The 20,704-nt window shown below is 57.5% G+C and overlaps 1 protein-coding gene across 2 annotated transcripts in view; it reads left to right on the top strand.

Annotated features, from left to right (window-relative positions):
- The window catches only part of SYNGR1 (synaptogyrin 1), a 23,531-nt gene extending 5,183 nt beyond the window's left edge, over positions 1-18,348 (top strand). Inside the window, exons 2-4 of one of the 2 annotated variants that reach the window (XM_034987478.1) lie at positions 12,279-12,516; positions 13,875-14,020; positions 18,072-18,348. In XM_034987478.1, coding sequence (XP_034843369.1) covers positions 12,279-12,516; positions 13,875-14,020; positions 18,072-18,293 — 606 coding nt within the window. In that variant the 3' untranslated portion in view covers positions 18,294-18,348. Of the gene's footprint in view, positions 1-12,278; positions 12,517-13,874; positions 14,021-15,488; positions 16,220-18,071 lie in introns of those variants that run through there. The other variant, XM_034987479.1, reaches the window with a different exon arrangement.
- Positions 18,349-20,704: the final 2,356 nt, after the last annotated feature.

The raw sequence follows: 20,704 nt of genomic DNA, 5'->3' as shown, positions 1-20,704 counted from the left end.
GTGAGGTCTTCAGGAGATGTTGGCTGGTAGGTGAGGTCTTCAGGAGACGTTGGCTGAGGGCTGAGGTCTTCAGATGTTAGCTGGTAGGATCCTGCCTTGTATCTTGGGTATTTCCTCGTGCACAGGGGCAGTGTGGGAACTTGGGAGCCTGGGGGAGCCTGGTGTTTGACGTGGGGAGCAGGATCGCCTGAGCAGGACCTTGGAAAATCCTGGCCTCTCCAAGCCTCATCTGTGACCTGCGACTGGAATGCTTAGGTTTGGGGCAGATTCGCAACTTTGTGAAGACGGATGTGTAAAGGGCCTGCCATACATCCGCTCCTCCCAGGCCTGTGGCATCCTGGTCGAGTGGGTTTTGTTACCCCACTTTAGGTGAGAAGCTGAGGCCCAGAGAGGTTAACTGGAGTGGCTGGGATCACAGCTGACAGCTTCCGCTTCAGGGAGTCCCCAGCCACATGGGGCGAGCCCCATGACCTGCTCCTGCAGGGACCTGCGCCTGTGCCTGGGAAGCTGGGAAGCTGTGAGGCAAGCCCGAGCCTGGGGAGAAAGAACAAAGGCTGGGGGAGGAGGGGCAGAGAGGAGGAAAACCAGAAGGAAAGGAGGGCAGATGGCAGAGCTGGCAAGGGAGCTGCGCTGGGCACCAAACCCGGGGAACCAGCTGTCCGGTGGGAGGACAGGCAGGGCAGGCCACGGGGAGGGGCCTGGGGCCTGAAGCCATGTTCTGCAACCCCTCTGACCCTGGCTGGTGGTATGACTTGAGCAGGATGCCATGTGCTCTGGGCCTCAGTTCCCCCACCTGTCAAAGGGGAAAAGGATAATCGGATTGGGCTTGTGGTTCCCAACCTTTCTATCCTCAAAGAACCCCCACTCTTGCTCCTAGTGGACTCCAGGTTGGGGACTTTTGGACCAGTCAGTCTTTGAAGAAGTGATATCAAGAACTACACCCTCACAGTGCTTTTGGGGGGCTTGCAGCAAGGGGCCTGGGTCCCAGGTCCACGGATGTGAGCAGAGAGTCGGTTGGATCCTGGCACGGCGGCTCACATTGCTGTGTTTCTGGAGGACACTTCCCTTCCAGGGATGGAATTATGCTCAGCTCCCCTTGCGGGGGAAGGGGGCCGTGGGGAGGGGGTGGCTGTTTGGCTGGGGCAGTCCTAGGCTGCCAGGCCCAGACTGTTTAGAACACAGTCTTCCAGGAACCCCAACAAGCTGGGGCTCTCAGCTCACGGTCCAGGGGGCGAGCAGACATGGCCTGGGTCCCCAAGTCTTCAGCCCCATACTGAACATCCCTAATTATAAGCTGTACTGTAACCCAGCCTCCCCCGATGACCCCGCTCCCCTGGCAGCCTTCTTAAGGGGCTCTTCTTTCTGTCATACCCTCCCTCTGCCGAGCCTGGAGATGGAACAGGGTCCTCCTGGCTCCCCAGGCTGCCTCCAGACCATTCTCCCCCAGCTCTGACTTCTGTGCCAGCACTGAATCCCTGCCTCTTGGGCCAGCCGCAGGTCACTCCCCTTTTCCTTGAAGGTGCCTACGTCCTGACACTTGCTCTCCCTAGCACTACTCCTGCCTTCATTGCTGGTGACCGTAGCGCGCACCTCCATGACCCTGCTCCTACCCTGGCCTCGGCCTCCTCCCACGGTCCCGTCCTCGGGCCGGGGCCCCGGGTGAGGCCTGGCCCACCTTCGCAGCAGCTGTCTGCACTCCCCCTCCTCTGTCTCTCCAGCTCTCTCTCACCTCTTGGTCTCAGCATCCCTGGGCCTGGGACCTCTGAGCCACTGGCCCTTGGGCTGTGCCCTCACCTCCTCCTCCCTGCCCCCCTGCAGCTGGGCTCCCCCGAGCTCTCACCCACCGGCACCCAGCCCCGGCCTCCCCCTCCCCCGGGCTCTCTCCCGTTCTGTGTCCCCCGCCGGCCTCCCTGCGGCCGCTTGCTCCGGGCCTTCAGAAGACCTGTCTGGTCACGGTCTCCAGGGGTTCTCCCTCGGTTTCTCACCTGCACCCCGCTCAGGCGTTCTCCCCGTCCTCTCCACCATCTGTGACCTTGCCACATCCATGGTCGCTTGTCATTAACGGCTCTCTCCGCTGAAGCTGGCCGGCCGTGAGAGGCTTCTCTGTCCTCCCCTTGGTCCCAACAGCCACAGGACGCACACACCCTGTCGTCTTCCCTTTAATACACACGGGAGCGCGTGCTGGGGGCCTGCTCTTTGCCGAGGGCTCACGGACTGTAAACCAGTGAGAACAGAGATGAGCACGCAGCCAGAGTGAGGGGACACTCAGGTCAGGGACAGGGAGGTGACAGTACAGTGGAGATGAGAGCGATGGGGCCAGCCAGGCGGAGAAGCGGGGAGGAGGACTTCCGGGCAGAAGGAGGGTCATGGTAAAGGCCGAGAGGTGCAGGAGAGCAGTGAAGAGGCTGCCACCCCCATGGGTGGAAGCTCTGGGGGGACAGAGACTGCGTCTATTATGTCACTCTTGTATCCGGTACTAGATGGTGCTTTTAGCGTCTTGTAAGGGTAAACGAGGTGGGAAACTGCACTGCTCTGCTTTCCTCTTTCCACCCCTTGTCCCCATTTAGGGTCTCCCACACAGCCTTCAAGGCCCAACTCAGATATCACCTCCTCCTTGAAGCCTTCCAGGATCCCCCCACCCCCAAGCTTGCTGTCTCCTCCCTGCTTCCCTTGTGCTCTATGTGAAAGGCTGTAAGAACTCTCAAAGCAGAAGGCATCTCCCCCTTTGTGTCTTTTTCTCTAGAAAGTGAGGCAGGGCCTGGGACCAGATTATCTCTCTGAAGACCTGGTATTTCCACAGAGTGAAAGAAACAGTGGACAATGTCAGGCTTATAGGAACTGGCAGGGCAGAGACAGGCATTGAGGTGAGGAGGAGCTCACAGACCTGGGTGGTTATCCCTGCCCTTAGTAGCGGAGAGACAGCAGAGAGCCTTGGTTTCCCCATCTGCAAAATGGGGAGAGCAGGGCCTGCCCCAGGGGGGCCATTGGGGCATAAACAAGGTCCTGCCTAGGAGGGGCTCCGGTGGTGCTTGGTTGGCGTTCACAGTGCTTTTCCAGGGGTGGCATTGTTCCCCCTCCCTACCTCCGAAACTTCCGAGGTGGCAGGACCTGGGTGAGGAAGGACCTGGGCTGTAGTGGGGAGGGGGTGGATACTCCTGTCCCCAAGCAGCTGCCTGGGGCCGTCAAGCAGCTTGTCTCAGGGTCTTGATTTCCCCCTGCCCCCCATGGTTACACAGCCACAAGAGGGTGAAGGTGGGGACAGTGCGGAGAGGAGGGGGACCCTTCAGATCACCCAGTTGAGGCTCTCAGTAGCTTGGGGACAGGGGTCTACTTGCTCAGGCCCCTGCCCTGCAGAGCCCCCTCACCACCCCCACCGCTGAGAATGTGAGGGACAGCTTGCAGGAAGATTATGGCCTAATCCCCTGCAGGTCACATCCAAGGCTTCAGAACAAGGTGCCCGGGCAGGGGAGGAGAGAAGGGACCCTAGGAGCCCTCCCCCCCGCAACCCTGCCTCAGCCCTGCGGCTCCGCACGAGGCTCTCCAGGAAGCAGAGAGGCTGCCTGGTGCTCGTCATGTGCCCCTGCGTTGGCTTCAGCCATTTTCCTCATATGACCCCGTGGGAGGCAGGGCCCCATTCCCATGAAGGAGGGGGGCCCTTGGCAGCCTGACTCATCCCTCAAAAGCACAGCTACTTCTTTCCTTACAGCCTTTCCCTGCGACCCAGGAAACAGGATCAAGGACTTTGGTAGGGACACTGGCAGGAAGGCAGGGTCAGCTCGGGGTGAGGGAGAGGACTCAGCAGCCCCCCTTTTTTAGGGAGTGAGCTCCCCGTGGCCAGAGGTGTGCAAGCAGAGGCCCAAACTAGGGATGCTAAGGAGGGAATCCTCCCTTCTCCTGATTCCCATGCTGCCTGTGCCTCTGCCCATCTCAGATTTGCTATTTGCTCCCCTCTAAGCCTTTTCCTGACCCTCCCTCTGGGTCCAAGGAGGGAGATGTTCACCCACAAATGAACCAATAACTGGGGACATTTGTGTATAACGATGTTATACACAGTTTATCTGGGGGGAAACCCAGCATGTGCCTAAAGATGGTTAAAGCCAGCCTCTGGGTAGTTCCAGCAAACAGCAGTGACCTCTGCCCCCCATGCTGGCTGGGCGCGGCTCTCCCTGGAGCTGGGTCAGCCTGATGCCCAGCAGTGGCCCAGACACAGCCTATGGCCTGCCCGCTCTGTGCGGATATGGAGGAAAGTGGGCCCCGCCTCTCCTGCCCTGTGGGGTGGTGACACAGCTCCGGACGGCAGGTGTCCCTCACGGGACTCATGCTTGTCCTAGAGTTTGGGATCTGGAATTCCCTCCTGGGGAGGCAGCTGACGGTAGAGATTTGGCTTACATTCTGGAATGGGACTGGAGGGAGGGCAGGCCTGGGCTGGGGGCTGGCACCCTGCTTACCCGCTAGGGGCCAGCCTGTTATGGGCCGGCTAGAGTCCAGGCCTCTCTGAGCCTCAGCTTCCTTCTCTGTGAAATGAGCTAAGTGAGCCTGATTGTGGAGATGTTTTTCTTTAAAGGTTTTAAAGATACTTTATTTTTGGGCACCTGGGTGGCTCAGTCGTTAAGCGTCTGCCTTCGGCTCAGGTCATGATCCCGGGGTCCTGGGATTGAGTCCCACATCGGGCTCCCTGCTCAGCGGGAAGCCTGCTTCTCCCTCTCCCACTCTCCCTGCTTGTGTTCCCTCTCTCACCCTCTGTCTCTCTCTCTCTGTTAAAAAATAAATAGGGGCGCCTGGGTGGCTTAGTCGTTAGGCGTCTGCCTTCGGCTTGGGTCATGATCCCGGGGTCCTGGGATCGAGCCCCGCATCAGGTTCCCTGCTCCACGGGAAACCTGCTTCTCCCTCTCCCCCTCCTCCTGCTTGTGTTCCCTCTCTGTGTTTCTCTGTCAAATAAACAAATAAATAAATGAAAAACAAAAAAAATAAAAATAAATAAATAAAAAATAAATAAAATCTCTAAAAAAAAATAAAGATAATTTTTATTAGAAAGAGAGAGAGGGAGGGGCAGAGGGAGAAGGAGAAAGAGAATCTCAAGCAGGCTCCACACCCAGCTCAGAGTCTGACTCCGGGCTGGATGCCACGACTGTGAGATCATGACCTGAGCCAAAATCATGAATTGGCCGCTTAACTGACTGAGCCCCCCAGGTGCCCTTCCTTAGAGGTTTTGGTGAGGATTAAGTGACATGATTTTTGCCAGGCACTCCCAGTCGATGCAGAGCTCCTGCAGAGGCTGTGGGGTTAGCTCGAGGTCTCCTGGGGGAGACAGACCCAGAAATGAGTGTGTGCAGGGTCGGGGTGGAGGAGAGTTTTGAAGGGTGAGAAGGAGTTCGATCCTATCTGAAAGATGAAAAAGGTGGGGAAGGGCGTTCTGGGAGTGAGAACAGCAGGTGCAAACTTACCAGACAGCCTGCGGCCGGGCCCTCTGGGGTGGCTGAGCCGAGTGGGGGAGGGGAAGAGGGGAGGTCAGGGTGGGGTCCAGCTGTCCTGGGGTCTCCATTTCTGTGTCTCTGAATCCAGTACCCCAAGATCCTGAAATTCTGGGTACCCCTGATTTGTTTTTCTGAGTTCGACCTAACTCTGTTCCAATTGCCATCTGGAATCCATTTTTTTTAAATCCATTTTTAAAAAGACCCAGGATTGGATTATAAAGACGGCAAAAAAAACAGCCTCGGCCCATTTACATTGGTGCCTTTAAAAAAAAAAAAAAAAGAAATTTTTATAGCATTTTCTTTAGTTCAAGGAAAAGGGGTGGTTTTTTTCCTGTGCCTTCCCGTGACCAGTGACCTCTCTGGGACCCCCCCTGAGGCCACCCTGTCCTGTTTCCAGGGCGCTGGTTCTGCCACCAGGGACCTGTGTCCCGTCCCTCCAGCATATCTGCTTGTCGGGAAGAGTTCGCCCACAACAGCATAGAATTTCGTTCTGGTTTTATTCCGGGCCTCTGGTGGTGGCTCTGTGCGCTCCCTGCTGCAGATCAGGCCTTAGCAAGTCCCCTGGAGGCCGCCTGACCTGATGCGGAGCCTGGCGCGGGGCTCAGAGAGACTTGGGTTTGAGTGTGCAGCCACCCCCACCAGCCGTGGCCCTGGGCAGACCCCCGGACACTGGCCTCGCCCAGTTAGGAGGACGCATTTCAGTCACCGAGCGGATCCAGAGGGAGCCCCCCCTTCCTCCCAGCGGGATGGGAGCGCTGGGGGACAGAAACCTGAGGCCCATCCCGGCTCCTGGGGGGCTCCCACTAGGGTGGAGGGACAACAGCTAAATGGAGAAGTTAACCCGGGGCTTGCAGGGTCCTTGAGGGAGTTTGGGGACCACAGGGGACCTTGGCAACGCTTCTCTGTGTGTAGACTCTCGGGCCCGGTCTAGGTGAGGCTCCCTGTCCTGGCCCAGCTCTGAAGCCTGCAGGGGACGTGGCATGCACACCTGTGTCCCCGATGGGGACATGCACACACCCCCACCCCCAGCCTTCACCCTGGCCCTACGCTCTTCTCTCCATCCGCCCAGGGGGGGCTCTTTTCAGACCTAAGTCACATCAAGTCACCCACCTGCTCTTAGGCCTGAAGTGGCTCCGAACTCACCCTGCCCCTGGTGGCTCTGGGGGTCTGGCCTGGGTGGGAGCTGGCTCCACCCCCACAGAACATAACCTGGCGCAGGTAGCAACCAGGTTCAGAGAGGAAATGGTGTGGGGGGGCGGGGCGTGGGAAGGTGGGAAAGCACTGATTGGTGAGCCGTGGAGGGAGGTGAGGCCCAGGGGCCTTGACCACCGGCCCTGGAAGCTTGGATCGTGTCTGGAAGGCGGTGGGGAATGGCTTTAGGGCTTTTCGTGCTGCAGGGTGGGGATGGGGATCCACAGGTCTGGTCACCCCTGTGACTTCTCACCGTGTCCCACTGTCGTCCATCTGGCCCTGCCCCCCCCAACACTCTCCCTCCCCCCCCCCCAACACTCCCTGCCTCCCTTCCTCCCCGGCCCATGCACCTCTCCAGCCCCACTCGTTGGTCACCGCCTCCCACCTTCGGCCTCTGCCCTTTCTGTTCTGCCTGAAACACGCTTCCCCTCATCTTGGCCGGGCTGGCTGCTTCTTGTCTGCGCTCCACGATCGCTGCTTCGGCTCCTTCGCTGACCACTGCTGCGTCCCTCCCGCCGCTGCCCCCACCTGCAACGCTTCGATGCTTCGTTATCCCGTCCACTTGTTCAGCGTCAGTCTGGTGTTTGGGGACGCTGCCTCCAGGACACCTGCCGGTCCTCACGGGCCTGACTTCATCCCTTCCTCGCGAGGCGCCATTGCTTTACAGATGAGGGCACTGAGGCGCTGAGAAGGCAAGTCCCTTGCCCAGGGTGACTTTGAGCGCCCTGTGTGCCGGAGCTGTGGGCTGGAGAGGAGAACCCGAGCGGGCACAGAGCCTCCTCTCTCTGCCTGCCCTTGGGCCCTGTGGGTCCTCAGAGGATGTTGTGACCTTGTTCCTTACTCTCTTGGGGACTCGGTGTCTCCAGCACCTGCCTCCCGGCCTCTCCAGGGACTCCCTGCTTCTCTCCCCCCAAGAGGGCCCTGTCTTAATGGTTCCTCCTCTGCTTGTCCCCAAAGCCCCGACTTCCGCCTGCCTATTTCTCCTCCCACCTCCTCTTGGCCTGCTTTTGGCTGGGGGGGTCCACCCCTGTCCCCACCCCTGGTGGAGCCTGTCAGTCAGGAAGTGCTGCCCAAGAGGGCCTTGCTGGTGCTCTTCCTTCTTCCCTGGGGCCTCTGGAGAAGGTAGTTAATCCTTGCTAAACCCCTACAGTGCACTGCTCTGCTCAGGGTGCTTGCATGTAATTCGCCCACTAGGCCTGAAGGGAAGGTTAATTTTTGCAGAGGACCAATCTGAGGCTCAGAGAGGTTGTCATTTGCCTGAGGCCACACAGCATAAGCAGCAGGCCTGGGATTTGACTCCAGCAACCCTGTGTGACTCCTCAGTGTCTGGAGAGCCCTCTAATCAAGAGGCTTTTCCATTCTGCTGGATTGGGGACCGCGGGTGACATCCAGAGCTGGGCCTCAGATTCCTGACCTGGCAGGTTCCTGGTAGGAACCTTGGACTTCTCTTAGCGCACAGGTCCAAGGGGTGCGTGAATGGCAGTCCCGGAGTTGTGCTGTGCACGGCTCTGGCAACCGGCCATCAGAGCCCGCCTTCGCCTCCCGGTGTCCAGCGTCTGCCTGGCTTGTCCAGAATGTGTCAGTAGCCTAGGAGTCCCTTAGACAATTGCTGTGAAATCCGGACTTGCTGCCTCTCCCCTCCTGTGCCCCTGAGCACAGACTTGGCTCTCACACTATGGGCCCCTCAGGTGTCTGTCTGCTTCAGGGCCCACTTCCTGAGGCTGAGAGTCAACTTGGTCAGGTGGGTCAGGTGGGAAAGAGCCTACATGTGGGTTCAGGTTCAGCCTGTCCTGCTGACAACAGTGCCACCTGCTGTTTCTGAGGCTCAGTTTTCCTACGCCGCTAATTGGGAGCAGTGCGAATTGCCCTCTGCGCTTCGCGGGGTGATCATGAGGACGCAGAACGTGTGACACGGCCACCCCGAGAGCCAGCATGCCCGCGAGGGGCTAGACCGTGGCTATGTGTACATTCTCAAGTCTGGATTGGCAAATGTGTGGCTCATGGGCCACCACGGCCCAACTGTGTGCTTGTGATTGAACCAGGACACAGACCCACTCTTTCTTTTCTTTTTTCTTTTCTTTTCTTTCTTTTCTTTTTCTTTCTTTATTTCTCTCCTTCCTTCCTTTCTTCCTTTCTTACTTCCTTTCCTTTTTCCTTCTTTCCCTTTCCTTTTTCCTTCTTTCCCTTTCTTTCTCTTTCTTTTCTTTTCTTTTTTTTTAAAGATTTTATTTATTCATTTGAGACACAGAGATACAGATACAGAGAGAGAGCATGAGCAGGGAGAGAGACGGAGGGGGAGAAGCAGGCCCCCCCGCTGAGCAGGGAGTCCGATGCGGGGCTCGATCCCAGGACCCTGGGATCATGACCTGAGCTGAAGGCAGATGCTTAACCGACTGAACCACTCAGGCGCCCCTTCTTTTCTTTTTCTTTCTTTCTTTCTTTCCTTCCTTCCTTCCTTCCTTCCTTCCTTCCTTCCTTTCTTCCTTCCTTTCCTTTTTCCTTCTTTCCCTTTCTTTCTTTCTCTTTCTTTCTTTTCTTATTCCAGAAAAACCCACATAGCGCGCAATAAACCATTTTAAAGCACACAGTTCAGTGACATTTATGTGCAACGATTGCCTCTGTCTAGTTTCAAAACTTTTCATCACCCCATAAACCCCCCCCCCCCGTGCTCATTAAGTAATCGCTCCCCATCCCCCCTCCTGCAGCCCTGGTCACCTCTGGTCTGCTTCTTGTCTGTTTTGCCTGTTAAGGATACAGGACAGAAATGAAATCATGTAACATTGACTTTCTGTGTTACAGTCGGTTAAGCGTCTTCCTTCACCTCTTTTTCCGCTTGTTTTAAGGTTCATCCAGTTGTAGCACGTATCAGAACTGTTTTGTTGTTTGTTTGTTTGTTGTTGTTGTTGTTTAAATTTTTTATTCTTATGTTAATCCCCATGCATTACATCATTAGTTTTAGATGTTGTTTGTTTGTTTTAATGACTGAAAACTATTCCATTATGTGGAGATGCCCCAACCTGTTTCTCCATTCATCTATCGACGGACATTTGGGTTAGAATTTTTCTTAACACACAGTGCTGTGAACCAGTGGTCTCCACACTTTTGGTCGTGCCATTCTTTAGGAAAAACTTTTCAATCAGTCCTCCCATTAAATGTAGATTTATTTGTTTGATATACATTACTACTACACAGATCCAGTACATTACAGAATCCATGTAAAGTATGGACATCTTAGGGGCGCCTGGGTGGCTCAGTCGTTAACCATCTGCCTTTGGCTCAGATCATGATGCCAGGATCCTGGGATCGAGCCCTGCATCAGGCTCCCTGCTTGGTGGGGGGGCTGCTTCTCCCTCTCCCCTGCCCCTGCTCATGTGTGCTGTGTCTCACTCACTCTCTCTCAAAAAATAAGTAAAATCTTTTAAAAAAAAAAAAAGTATAGACATCTTAGGAAGATGAGATTAAAAAAAATAATAATGCTTTTCATGTGTTTTCCCACACCTGCCATGGAGTTACTGCCCATCCTGCATATTAGCTGAGGATGAAAATGTACCTGAAATTATAGTTTCTTATTTTAGAAAAATTGGAAACCACAAAGAAGTGGAAAACAGGCAATAAAAATGCCCTCTGGCCCCTGCCTCAAGCTCACTGAAGGCCACACCTGAGGCTCTGCCTGTTGAGTCTGGGCCTCTTCACCCTCACACAGTTTCAGGGAAGGTGAGAGGCAGGAGGAAAAAGCAAGAATTTTTTTTTTTTTTTTAAGATTTTATTTATTTGAGAGAGAAAGAGAGCATCCAAGCAGGGGGAGGGGTAGAGGGAAGGAGACAAGCAGACTCCCCATGAGCAGGGAGCCCGATGCAGGACTTGATTCCAGGACCTTGAGATCATGACCTGAGCCGAAGTCAGAGACTTAACTGACTGACCCACCCAGGTGCCCCAAAGCATGTCCAGCCCCTGGACTCTAAAAACTTAACAGTTTTATGACTCTGGTAACATTAATCAGTACTCGTACCTTAACTGTCTCATCTGCAAAATGCTGATGATAACTGATGTATTAGTTAGCTATTGCTGTATAACAAAATATCCCCAAATAAAGTGGCTTAAAATAACAAACATTTGTCATTTCCTAGTTTCTAATGTCAGGAATCTGCTTAGCCAGCTGCCTCTGCCTCAGGATCTCTCACGGGTTACAGTGTGGTGTCAGCCAGGGCCTTACCTGAAGGCTGAGGGTGGACCCATTTTCAAGCTCACCTACATGGTGCTGGCCAACTCGACTCCTTACAGGCTGAGGGGCTCCACTCCCTGTTGACTGTTGGCTGGAGGCCTCCCTCACTTCCATGCCATGTGGGCCTCTCCACAGGGTGGCTCAAAACATGGCAGCTTCTTCCATTAGAGCGAGCAAGTAGGGAGTGGCAAGAGAGGGTAAACAAGGTGGAAGCCAAAGTGTCTGTAATCTCCTCGCAGAGATGTTTTTTATCACTTTTTGTGATATTCTGTTGGTTAGAAGTGAATCAGAAGGCCCAGCCGGCATTCAAGGGGAAGAAGTTGTACAAGGCTGTGAATACCAGGAGGTGGGTGGGGGGCCATCTCAGGCGGTTGCCTACCCAGCTGCAATAGACCTGTCACAGAGGATTACTGGGTTAAATGAGGTATGTGCACCGTACTTGGGGGAGTGCAGGTTGCCCTGTAACTGGCAGGATTGTGACTGCTGTTACTTTTTTTTTTTAATTAATATATTTATTGGGGCGCCTGGGTGGCTCAGTTGGTTAAGCGACTGCCTTCGGCTCAGGTCATGATCCTGGAGTCCCGGGATCGAGTCCCGCATCGGGCTCCCTGCTCGGCAGGGAGTCTGCTTCTCCCTCTGACCCTCCCCCCTCTCATGCTCTCTCTATCTCATTCTTTCTCTCAAATAAATAAATAAAATCTTCAAAAAAAAATTAAAAAAAAATTAATATATTTATTTGTGAGAGAGAGAGAACGAGCGATGGGAGGGGCAGAGGGAAAGAACCCCATGCAGACTCCCTGCTGAGCGCAGAGCTGGCCACAGGGCTTGATCCCAGGACCCCGAGATCATGACCCGAGCTAAAACCAAGAGTCAGAGGTTTAGGGGCGCTTGGGTGGCTCAGTCGGTTAAGCATCTGCCTTCGGCTCAGGTCATGACTGGAGATGGGGCTGGGCACGCGCCAGCATCCGGAGGACCCAGCCTTGGCAGGTCTACCTCCCGGAAGGGCATGAGACCCCTCGTTCTGGGAGGCCAAGCCTGCAGTTCTGGAGGAATCTTGGGGTCAGGGCCCAGGAGGACCTCTCAGGACCTGGCTGGTGGCATGGTAGTACCAAATTCGTGGTCAGAGGGTCATTAGAGCCTGAGGCTAAGGAAGGAAGTGATCATCCCCTGCTGCGCTGTGTGACCCTAAGCAAGGTGCCCTCCCTCTCTGGGCCTCCCCTCTGCCGTGCCTGCTTAACAGCAGCCTTGAGGCTGATTGGGGTGAGGGGGGCTGGCTGGGGTGGGGGCAGACAGCAGGCTGAGGGGAGTAGCCGCCCCTTCTCCAGGCCTGGTGCTGGGCCAGGGCCGGCCTGGGTCTCATGCCCAGCTCTGCGCCTCCCCCGCCCTGACAGGTGTTCTCCATCGTGGTGTTCGGCTCCATCGTGAACGAGGGCTACCTCAACAGCAACTCGGGGGGCGAGAAGTTCTGCATCTACAACCGCAACCCCAACGCCTGCAGCTATGGTGTGGCCGTGGGCGTGCTCGCCTTCCTCACGTGCCTGCTCTACCTGGCCCTGGACGTGTACTTCCCCCAGATCAGCAGCGTGAAGGACCGCAAGAAAGCCGTCCTGTCCGACATTGGGGTCTCAGGTGAGTCCCCCGTCCCCGTGGGCACCCCCCCCCCCCCCCCCCCATCGGGGCCCCGGGGGGGGCCCCCGCCCCCGTGGGCCCCCCCCCCCCCCCAGCACAACAGAGACTGCAGAGGGCTGCCCCAGCCATGGGCCCGTCACTCCTCACGCACAGCTATGAGGCGGGTGAGGGGACAGACCGGGGGTCACCTGGCTGGCAACGGGGAGTGGTGGGACCAGGGCTGGGCCTGAGACCCTAGAAGAGCCCTGAGCTCCACCGCGGGGAGGGGACAGGGCTTCTGTGCCACCTCCCTTGGTGGAGCCTCGTGAGAAGTAAGGCAAGACTGATGGCATGGCACACAGTCCAGGCCCGGGGAGGGTCGGGGCCTGATGCGACCTGCTGCCCCTGTCTTCCAGAAACAGCCTTTGGCGGAGGTAACCCAACCTCTGTCCGCACGAGTTCTGAGAGTCTGATCACTGGGTGCTTTGGTTGAGGGGCAGTGAGGCTTTGGCTGTGGTCTCAGGTCTCTGGCTGGGACCTCCCCCCATTACCGGGCCTGGGACTCTCAGGATGAGCCCGGCTGACTTGTAAGCAGTGAAGCCAGTCCCTTAGACTTGAAAGATAGAATGAAATTAGTAGTTCTCAAACTGTATTCCCCGGAGCCCCAGGGTTCCGCAGCAGTACCTGTGGGAGACGTTGGTCTCTAGATACCACAGCCCTTTGGCACACACACGCTTTACTGGAGCAGCTCTGGTTCTCTCTTGGTAGACTCTGGGCACCCACAGAAGCTCTCATTGCCACGAGGCTCTCACTGCTAAACTCCCCAGGCCTCTGCTCAAGAGGCTCCTCCCTAACCTCGGGCTTTGTGAGGCTGCAGGCACATGAGAAGCTGGTGCTCAGACCCGCCCAGCCGAGCTGCCCCCCTTGCCCAGCCTCCTCCTCTCTCTGCCCAGTTCTCAGGGAGGCTGCAGTGGGCTAGGGGGTCAGATCAGTGCCCCTCCCAGACTGCTGCAGGGTGGTCAGCGGTCCCCAGGCAGGGATTCAGCTGGGAAATCTGTGTGCAGCTGAGATGACAGAAATGCCCGCCCAGGCTGACTGACTTTTCTCTGTCTCTCCCTGCTTCGCTCCCCTCACCGCCCCTGGCTCCCCCCGGCTCTGCTCCTGGCCTTGCTGTCTGCACGGCCGCCGGCTCCTCTCTGTGGTCTCTCCGCGTCTGACCGACCTCCCTGCTCTGGCCTCACCTTCCCCCGCCCCCACCCTGCCCCTCCCTTTGGGGGTCGGGGAGCATGGGAAACATGCTCCTGAACCTCTCCCTGTTCCTCCCCTCTCGCCCTCTCTCTCGTGTGGCCCCTTCTGCCTGGTCCCGGTGGACACCCCAGCCTTCTGGGCCTTCCTCTGGTTCGTGGGCTTCTGCTTCCTGGCCAACCAGTGGCAGGTGTCCAAGCCCAAGGACAACCCGATGAATGAAGGGACAGATGCGGCCCGGGCCGCCATCACCTTCTCCTTCTTCTCCATCTTCACGTGGGTGAGTATACCACCGGCCCGGCGTGCACTCTCCCACCCCGGCCAGGCTCCCAGGCTGCGGGCCTTGCAGCTTCGCCAGGGACTCTTGCTTCCTGGGGCCCGAGTGGCCCCCTGCGTCTCTCCTGGACGCTCACACAGGGCTGCTTCCTGAGGAAGGAGGCTGTTGCCAGTGCCGGTGAGGACAGTCCCGTAGTGACGGGAGACCCTTGCTTTGGCCCAGAGCACCCACCAGTGATCATGAACGCCCCTCCCAACCAGTCTGGTATTTGGGTCGTGGGCATTTACCATAAGCTTTTATAAACACTAGCAGAGGCCTAGGCGGGAAGATAAGGCTTTGCAGTCCCGAGGCTGGGAAGGAGCCCAGGCCTAGGTGTCAGGAGACCTGGGCCACATCTTGGGGCTGCCTCTAATTTTCCGGGCCTCTGTCTTCCCGTCTGTAAAATCAGGCGATTGGATTTGGGGTGGGAGGGTGTCACAAACTCAGATGCCCACGGGGCAGGCAGCACATGAGAAATTATGAGTGGGCCGGTGGCAGGTTCATGCCCCCCCAAAAGGGCACCCTCAGCCCCTGTTCCAGAGCGGGAATGGGGATCCACACAGGCCAGGTCTTCCCGTTTTCCAGAGAAGCCAGAAATCTGAATTTCTGTGTGAAATCTGATCTTTATGTGTTAGCAATTTATTCAAGTTAAAAAAAAATCCCATGTGGGTCAAAGAAAGCATGTCTCTGGGCCTGACTGGCCAGATGGCACCCCTTGGCAAGCTCTAGACCTAGGCTGGACGCTCTTTCCCACTGGTTCCAGGTTGCCTTGATGTATTTCTTCTCCCCTCATCTTCCTCCTGCAGATGTCTGGGGTCACATGGGCTCCAGGCCCCCATCCCAAAGTTCTCCCTCCCCTGCGTGCAGCCCCTTCCCCTCCAGGCTTCCCGGCAGTCCTGGGCCCAGTTCTGCAGGGAGCCCCCGGGGCTGAATACGGGCAGCCCCAGCCCCTCCTGCAAAGTGTACTGCAGCCAGCCCTCCCTTCCCCTCTGCCCTCCTGGGCTTGCCCTGGAGTGACTTCCTGCTCCTTATGAGGGCCCCTGAATATCCAGTTCCTCTTGGGATACCCCCCCGCCCCGGCCCCATGCAATATTAGGAGCCAGAGTTTGGAGGAGAACAGCTGTGGTCACACCAGCCCTCCAGGTCCTCAAGGCTGGGCCGGAAGAATCAGGTGACCCCAGGGCATCTCGGACCAGAGAAGGTGCCCCGTGTGTGGGGACGTCCCAGCCCACCCAGCCCTGCAGGGAGGTGTTTGGAACAGGGAGCCCCGAGATGGGGGTGGGGCTCATGGAAGAGGAGTGGGTGATTGGACGGCAGGACTTCCAGGGGCAGGGCCAAGAGCCTGACTGACAGGAGCCCGCTGGCCCACTGCAGGCACTTCTGCCTTTCCCAGCTCTTCCCCACCGGCCTCACCCCTGCTCTCTCCTGGCAGAGCCTGACCGCAGCCCTGGCCGTGCGGAGATTCAAGGACCTTACCTTCCAGGAGGAATACAGCACACTGTTTCCCACCTCGGCACAGCCGTAGGCCTGCCCGGCTTCCAGAGGCAGGGGCGCCCCGTGTCATGGCCAGTGGCAAGCTTGTGGGGCGTCCTGCTGCTGGGAGTGGCCAGGATACCAGGGCCCGTGGGGCAGGGGAAGGCCGGCTGCGAGGCCAGTTCAGACCCGCCACTGAATCACTTGTTGCCTCCTTTATGTTTCGTTTGTCCATTCATTCAGTAAACATTTATTGAGCTGTTTTGTGCCTAGTGATGAATCAGACGGGGGGCCTGGCCCCAGGAGCCCACAGGCTGGGGAGGGGAAGACAAACAAATTGCAGTTTCCCCTAACCAGACTGCCAGGGGCTCTAAGATGGGGGGAGGTGGCTCATACACGGGCTGCCAGGATGCTGTGGACGCTGGGAGAGCCTGTCCCTCGCTGCAGCATGAAGGCTGACCTTACAGTCCCCGTGGAGGCTGGCTGCTGGGCAGGGCAGGCCGAGCACGTCAGAGGACGCCTCGCGTGCGTCTGCTCTTATATGCTGTATGACCCTGGGCAAACCCCTGCGCTCTCTGAGCCTCTGTCCACTACCCAGTGGACCAACCTCGCAGGGCTGTTGTGCGGATGAAGCAGAGGCCGGCGCAGGGCTTGGCATAGAGATGCTCAATAAATGTAGGTTCTTTTGTTCTTTCATGCATTCATTCATTCATTCTCTCCCAGGAGTCAGAGACACCTCCATAATCCCTACTTTGGGGGCAGTTCTCAGGGGGTGAATCCTTGTTCTTCCAAAAGACTCTGGCCTCCAGTTCTATACAGCCTCCAGCTTCCCCAGGAAGGAACCACCTATCCCTCCACCCTCTGTAGGAGCCGAGGGGGAATTAAAGCAAACAGGCCCCCAGAGCAAAGCACAAAGAGAGTAAGCTTCCGAACACGAGAGGCATACAAGTGTAGATGGCCGCAGACAGCACCCGCTCTGAAGAAGCAGGGCCAGGCTCACCAGCAGGGCCCGTCTCCCCCTCCCCCCACCCCCGCGCTCCCACCCCCACACAAACTGGCTGACCAAGGGAGGCCTGATTTCCTCAGCTCAACCCTCGTCCACCTGGTCCCCCTTTTTCAGGCTCCTGCACTGCTTTGGACAGCCACCATTCAGGAAGGGCTGCCCCTCAGAGCTTTTGCCAGTGACACAAATCGAAAGTCAGTGCCTAGTCACTGAGCTTCTGGAACTGTCTAGAATAAAACGCCAAGCACACTTCACCCCCTGCCTGTCATCAGATGGCCTTTTGGGGTTCCTCGTTGGTTTATTGCCTTGTCAGGGGGCTGATGAAAGGGAAAGAGATGGGGAGGGCCCTGGCCTGGGAAGAGGCAGGACCTCTATTCAGATCTGGCTTCTGGCACTGACTCTGCCATGAGGTCTCCCTTGACTAAGCCTCAGTCCTCCCAGCCCAAAAGCGGGTATGTTGAGCATTAGCATCTTTCCATCACAGGCAGACCACCTGCTGGAAAGATCTTTGGAGGAGGCTTTCAATGTAAACCTAAAAACTATTTTTTGAAATTTATTCCCTCACTTGGTGTGGTCAGTGTCATTGCCTTTAATAACAGTGTGATAGTTTTTACTGAAAAAGAATTTCCCACCTACATACGTATGCTGTAGACAAGTCTTTCCCAACTAGGTCCTATGGGGAAAGGGCTTTGTTGGTCAGATAAGGTTGACACATGCCACTTGTCATAGTTTTCCCCTTGGGGATCCCAGCATACATCCTTCACGGCTCTGACAAGTCCTGTGGCCTTGAAACTTATTTTACTCTTGTCCCAAACTTGTTTGACCAAATGTTTTAGTTAGAATCAGGTTCAGCCCCAAGTGAAACTGTAAATCGCAGTGGTTTAAATGCAGCCTAGTGCAGGACTGACCTAGCGGCTCCAGAGGCCTTTTGGGACCCAGGCCTCTTCCATCCCTCCAACTTGGCTTATGGACCTCGCGGTCCCGTGTGGCAATTAGAGCTCCAGCTACCACATCTGCATTCCACGGGTTGGGTCAGAGGGCAGGGCAAAGGACCTGGGGTGACGTGCTGGCCAGAACTCCGTCACATTCTTACACCTAGCTGCAAGGGAGACGGGATGGCTTGCAGGAGATACCAACAGTTCTCTATCCCACCGAGAACCCGTTTTCCCCATTCCACCTAACACCCCCGAGACCACAGTTTGAGAAGGATGTCGTGGCCTTTGAGCCATTTTAACGCTCCACCGTGGAGGATGCTTGGGGACCCATCATGAACTCTGGGGTTGGGGGACATGGGACGGGTGACTTCTGAAGGTCTTTCTGGCTGGATGGACAGGGTGGCTCTGGATCTCTTGAGGGCTGGCTGCCAGGACAGACTCCCCCTCGGGCAAGCTTGGTTTCATCTTCGGGGCTTTGAGGATATTTAACCCCTACTGCCTGTGTCCTGTGAACTAACTGCCACTAACCCACTGTTCTTGTCTGTCTCTCTCCTCTAACCATCCCCTCCCACCTGTCCTTGTCCCCGCCGGCTCCCGTCCCCAGGCGGGCCAGGCCGTGCTGGCCTTCCAGCGGTACCAGATTGGCGCCGATTCGGCTCTCTTCTCCCAGGACTACATGGACCCCAGCCAGGACTCCAGCATGCCTTATGCCCCCTACGTGGAGCCCAGCGCCGGGCCAGACCCCGCCGGCCTGGGCGGTACCTACCAGCAGCCGGCCAACGCCTTTGACACCGAGCCCCAGGGCTACCAGTCTCAGGGCTACTGAGCTGCAGTGACCACCTGCCCCTCGCCTGTCCCCTGCCCCAGTCCCAGCTTCCCCCCGCCCCCCGCCCTTTGCCCTCCTGCCCACTCCCAGACCCCTGCTCCCTCCCAGGCTGCCCTGCCCAGCACCTCAGGAGACTCTGGGTTGTTCCCCTGAGGCCCAGGGCAGCTCAGGGTGGGATGGGGCTGTAGGGTGTTGGGTGGGGGCGCATCTCCACATGTGTGCAAGTCTGTCCAGCAGGGGCTGGGGGCGTTTGCATTCATGCATGGTGTCACTGAGCATTCATGGAGTGCCTACTGCATGTCTTGACACTGGTGGTGAGAGACCAGGGGTCCCGGGAAGGGCGAAGATGAGGGACAGAGGAGCCCCGGAGGTGGAAATCGGTGTGAAAGATAGACCTGGGTGATGCTGGGAAGGTTTGGCTCCAGGGTGGGTGGGAACACCTGCAGGACATCAGGGGCTGTCACCCAGCCCTACTACGAGCATGGGGGCTGTCTCCATTTTATGTTGAGGACACTGAGGCCTGGAGAGGTCAAGGTCCCTTGCCCAGGGTCACTCAGGCAGCCAGTGATAGAGTTGGGGCCAAGCCCCAGCCACCTGACCGGAGAGCACCTGCTGTCCCCTGTCCTCCCGCCTTCCCCATCCCTGAGCCTGGGGCTCCACCGCTCAGTGCTCCTGTCACTCTGGGAGGCCTTGGGGACATCAGCCCATGATATAACCCTGATTCTGCTGCAAGCCAGGGGCCCGTTCTGCCTCCAGGCCCCTCTCCCCACATCCCCACCGGCCCCTCCCCCAGCCTCCAGTCAGGGTGGGAGGGCTAAGGGGCTCGCCTCACTCGCTTGTTTCCCCATGTACTGCTCCATGCTGTGCGTGCCCCACCGGGAGCTCCAACACCCTCTTTGTGGCCTCCCAAAGGACTGACCATTGTCCCTGCCCAGGGCTGGGTGGACGAGGAGGCCCAGAACGGGGAGCGACCGGCCCAAGGTCACACTGAATAAGTGGCAGAGCTGGGCTTGCTGCCTGGGTTTCTTGGCCCCAGCCACCCAGCAGGTGCCCCGATTCCCTGCCCTGCCCTTGTGACCTCCCAGGAAACAGAACTGATCTGGGACACTGTGTCATCTTTCCCTCAGCCAGGGTAAGCCAGGGTCTCAGGGGCTGGAACAGCCAAGGGCATGGAGAGTCCTTCCACTGGCCTTCCAGAAGGTCTGATGAGAGGACAGTCTCTCTGGGAGTCAGAGGAGAGAGAGCAGGGGCTCTGGAGCCAGCAAGGCCAGCCTTCCAGCTGCTGCCATGGGACACACTGCTCCCAAGGTGAACGCTGAGGGCCCCTGGTGCGCGGTGGGCTGGGGGAGGCGGTGGGCCGTAGCAGAGACTGTAGCAGGTGTCTCCAAAGGCACAAGGAGGGTTGGGGGCAGGGAGGGACTCTTGCACAGGTGGACTCTTCACTGAACCTTAAAGGACGGGGAGGTCTTAAAGGAGAGAGAGAGAGGTGTGGGGAGACATGGGGCTCCGCGTCCACTGGCCAGTGACCTGGGGAGCAGGGCCAGGGGATCGTGGCTTGGCACCGTGCTGGATGTTCCCACCACCAGCACCCCATGCCCCCACGAGAACCCTCAGAGGCAGGTGATACTCACTTGCCCTTGGACTCAGCAGCTATCCTGTGCCAGAAGGCATGCAAGCTGGCCGTCCAGAGATGAGCACCAAGCCAACCTCTGTACCCAGGGTCCACCACCTCTGGCGGACTTGCCAAGGGATGCGGCGCCCCTAGGAGGGGCCAGGAGGACGGGCAGCAGTTAGCACGGCGGTGAGGGAAGGAGGAGTTTCCTAGGTTGAGAAGCAGCGTTGTTGTCCCCACTTAACAGAAGGGGAAACTGAGGCTCAGAGAGTGTAAACGACTTAACAGTGGAGCATGGATCTGAACTTAAGCCTGTTCAAGTCCTCATAAGGGGCAGCAGAGACAGGAGAGAACCCCAGACAGCTGAGCAACAACTGGTCTTTGTGGACTTCAATTTTCCACATCTGGGGAAGGGGCTCTGTCTCTGGTACCCCCGCCCCCCCCCAGTGGCTCAAGTGGGGATGGGATGGGGTTGTGGCATCTACCAGGCCAAGCAGCACAGCCTGTACCAGACCAGGTTGGCAAAGCAGGTAAGGGTGTGGGTGATTGTGGGTGCGCTTCTGGCAAAGTGAAGCTCTGTGCCCATGCAGGAGGCTGAGAGAGGTCCTCCCCGCTCCCACTCCCCACCAACACCTCCCCTGCCGATGGACACCAGGAGACCCCAGGGTGCTGCCCATCCCTTCTCCCTGGGCACCGACCAGCTGCTTGTGATACCGAGCTGGAGGGCAGGCTACCACTTAAGCTTCACCGATCCCCTGGGTGTTTCTTATAGACACTCCCTGCCACCCCAGACCAGGAA

This window comes from Mirounga leonina, unplaced genomic scaffold (genome assembly GCF_011800145.1).
Source record: "Mirounga leonina isolate KUSES-001 unplaced genomic scaffold, KU_Mleo_1.0 Mir_418, whole genome shotgun sequence".
NCBI lineage: Eukaryota > Metazoa > Chordata > Mammalia > Carnivora > Phocidae > Mirounga > Mirounga leonina.
This window is presented reverse-complemented; position numbering and strand designations above follow the sequence as displayed.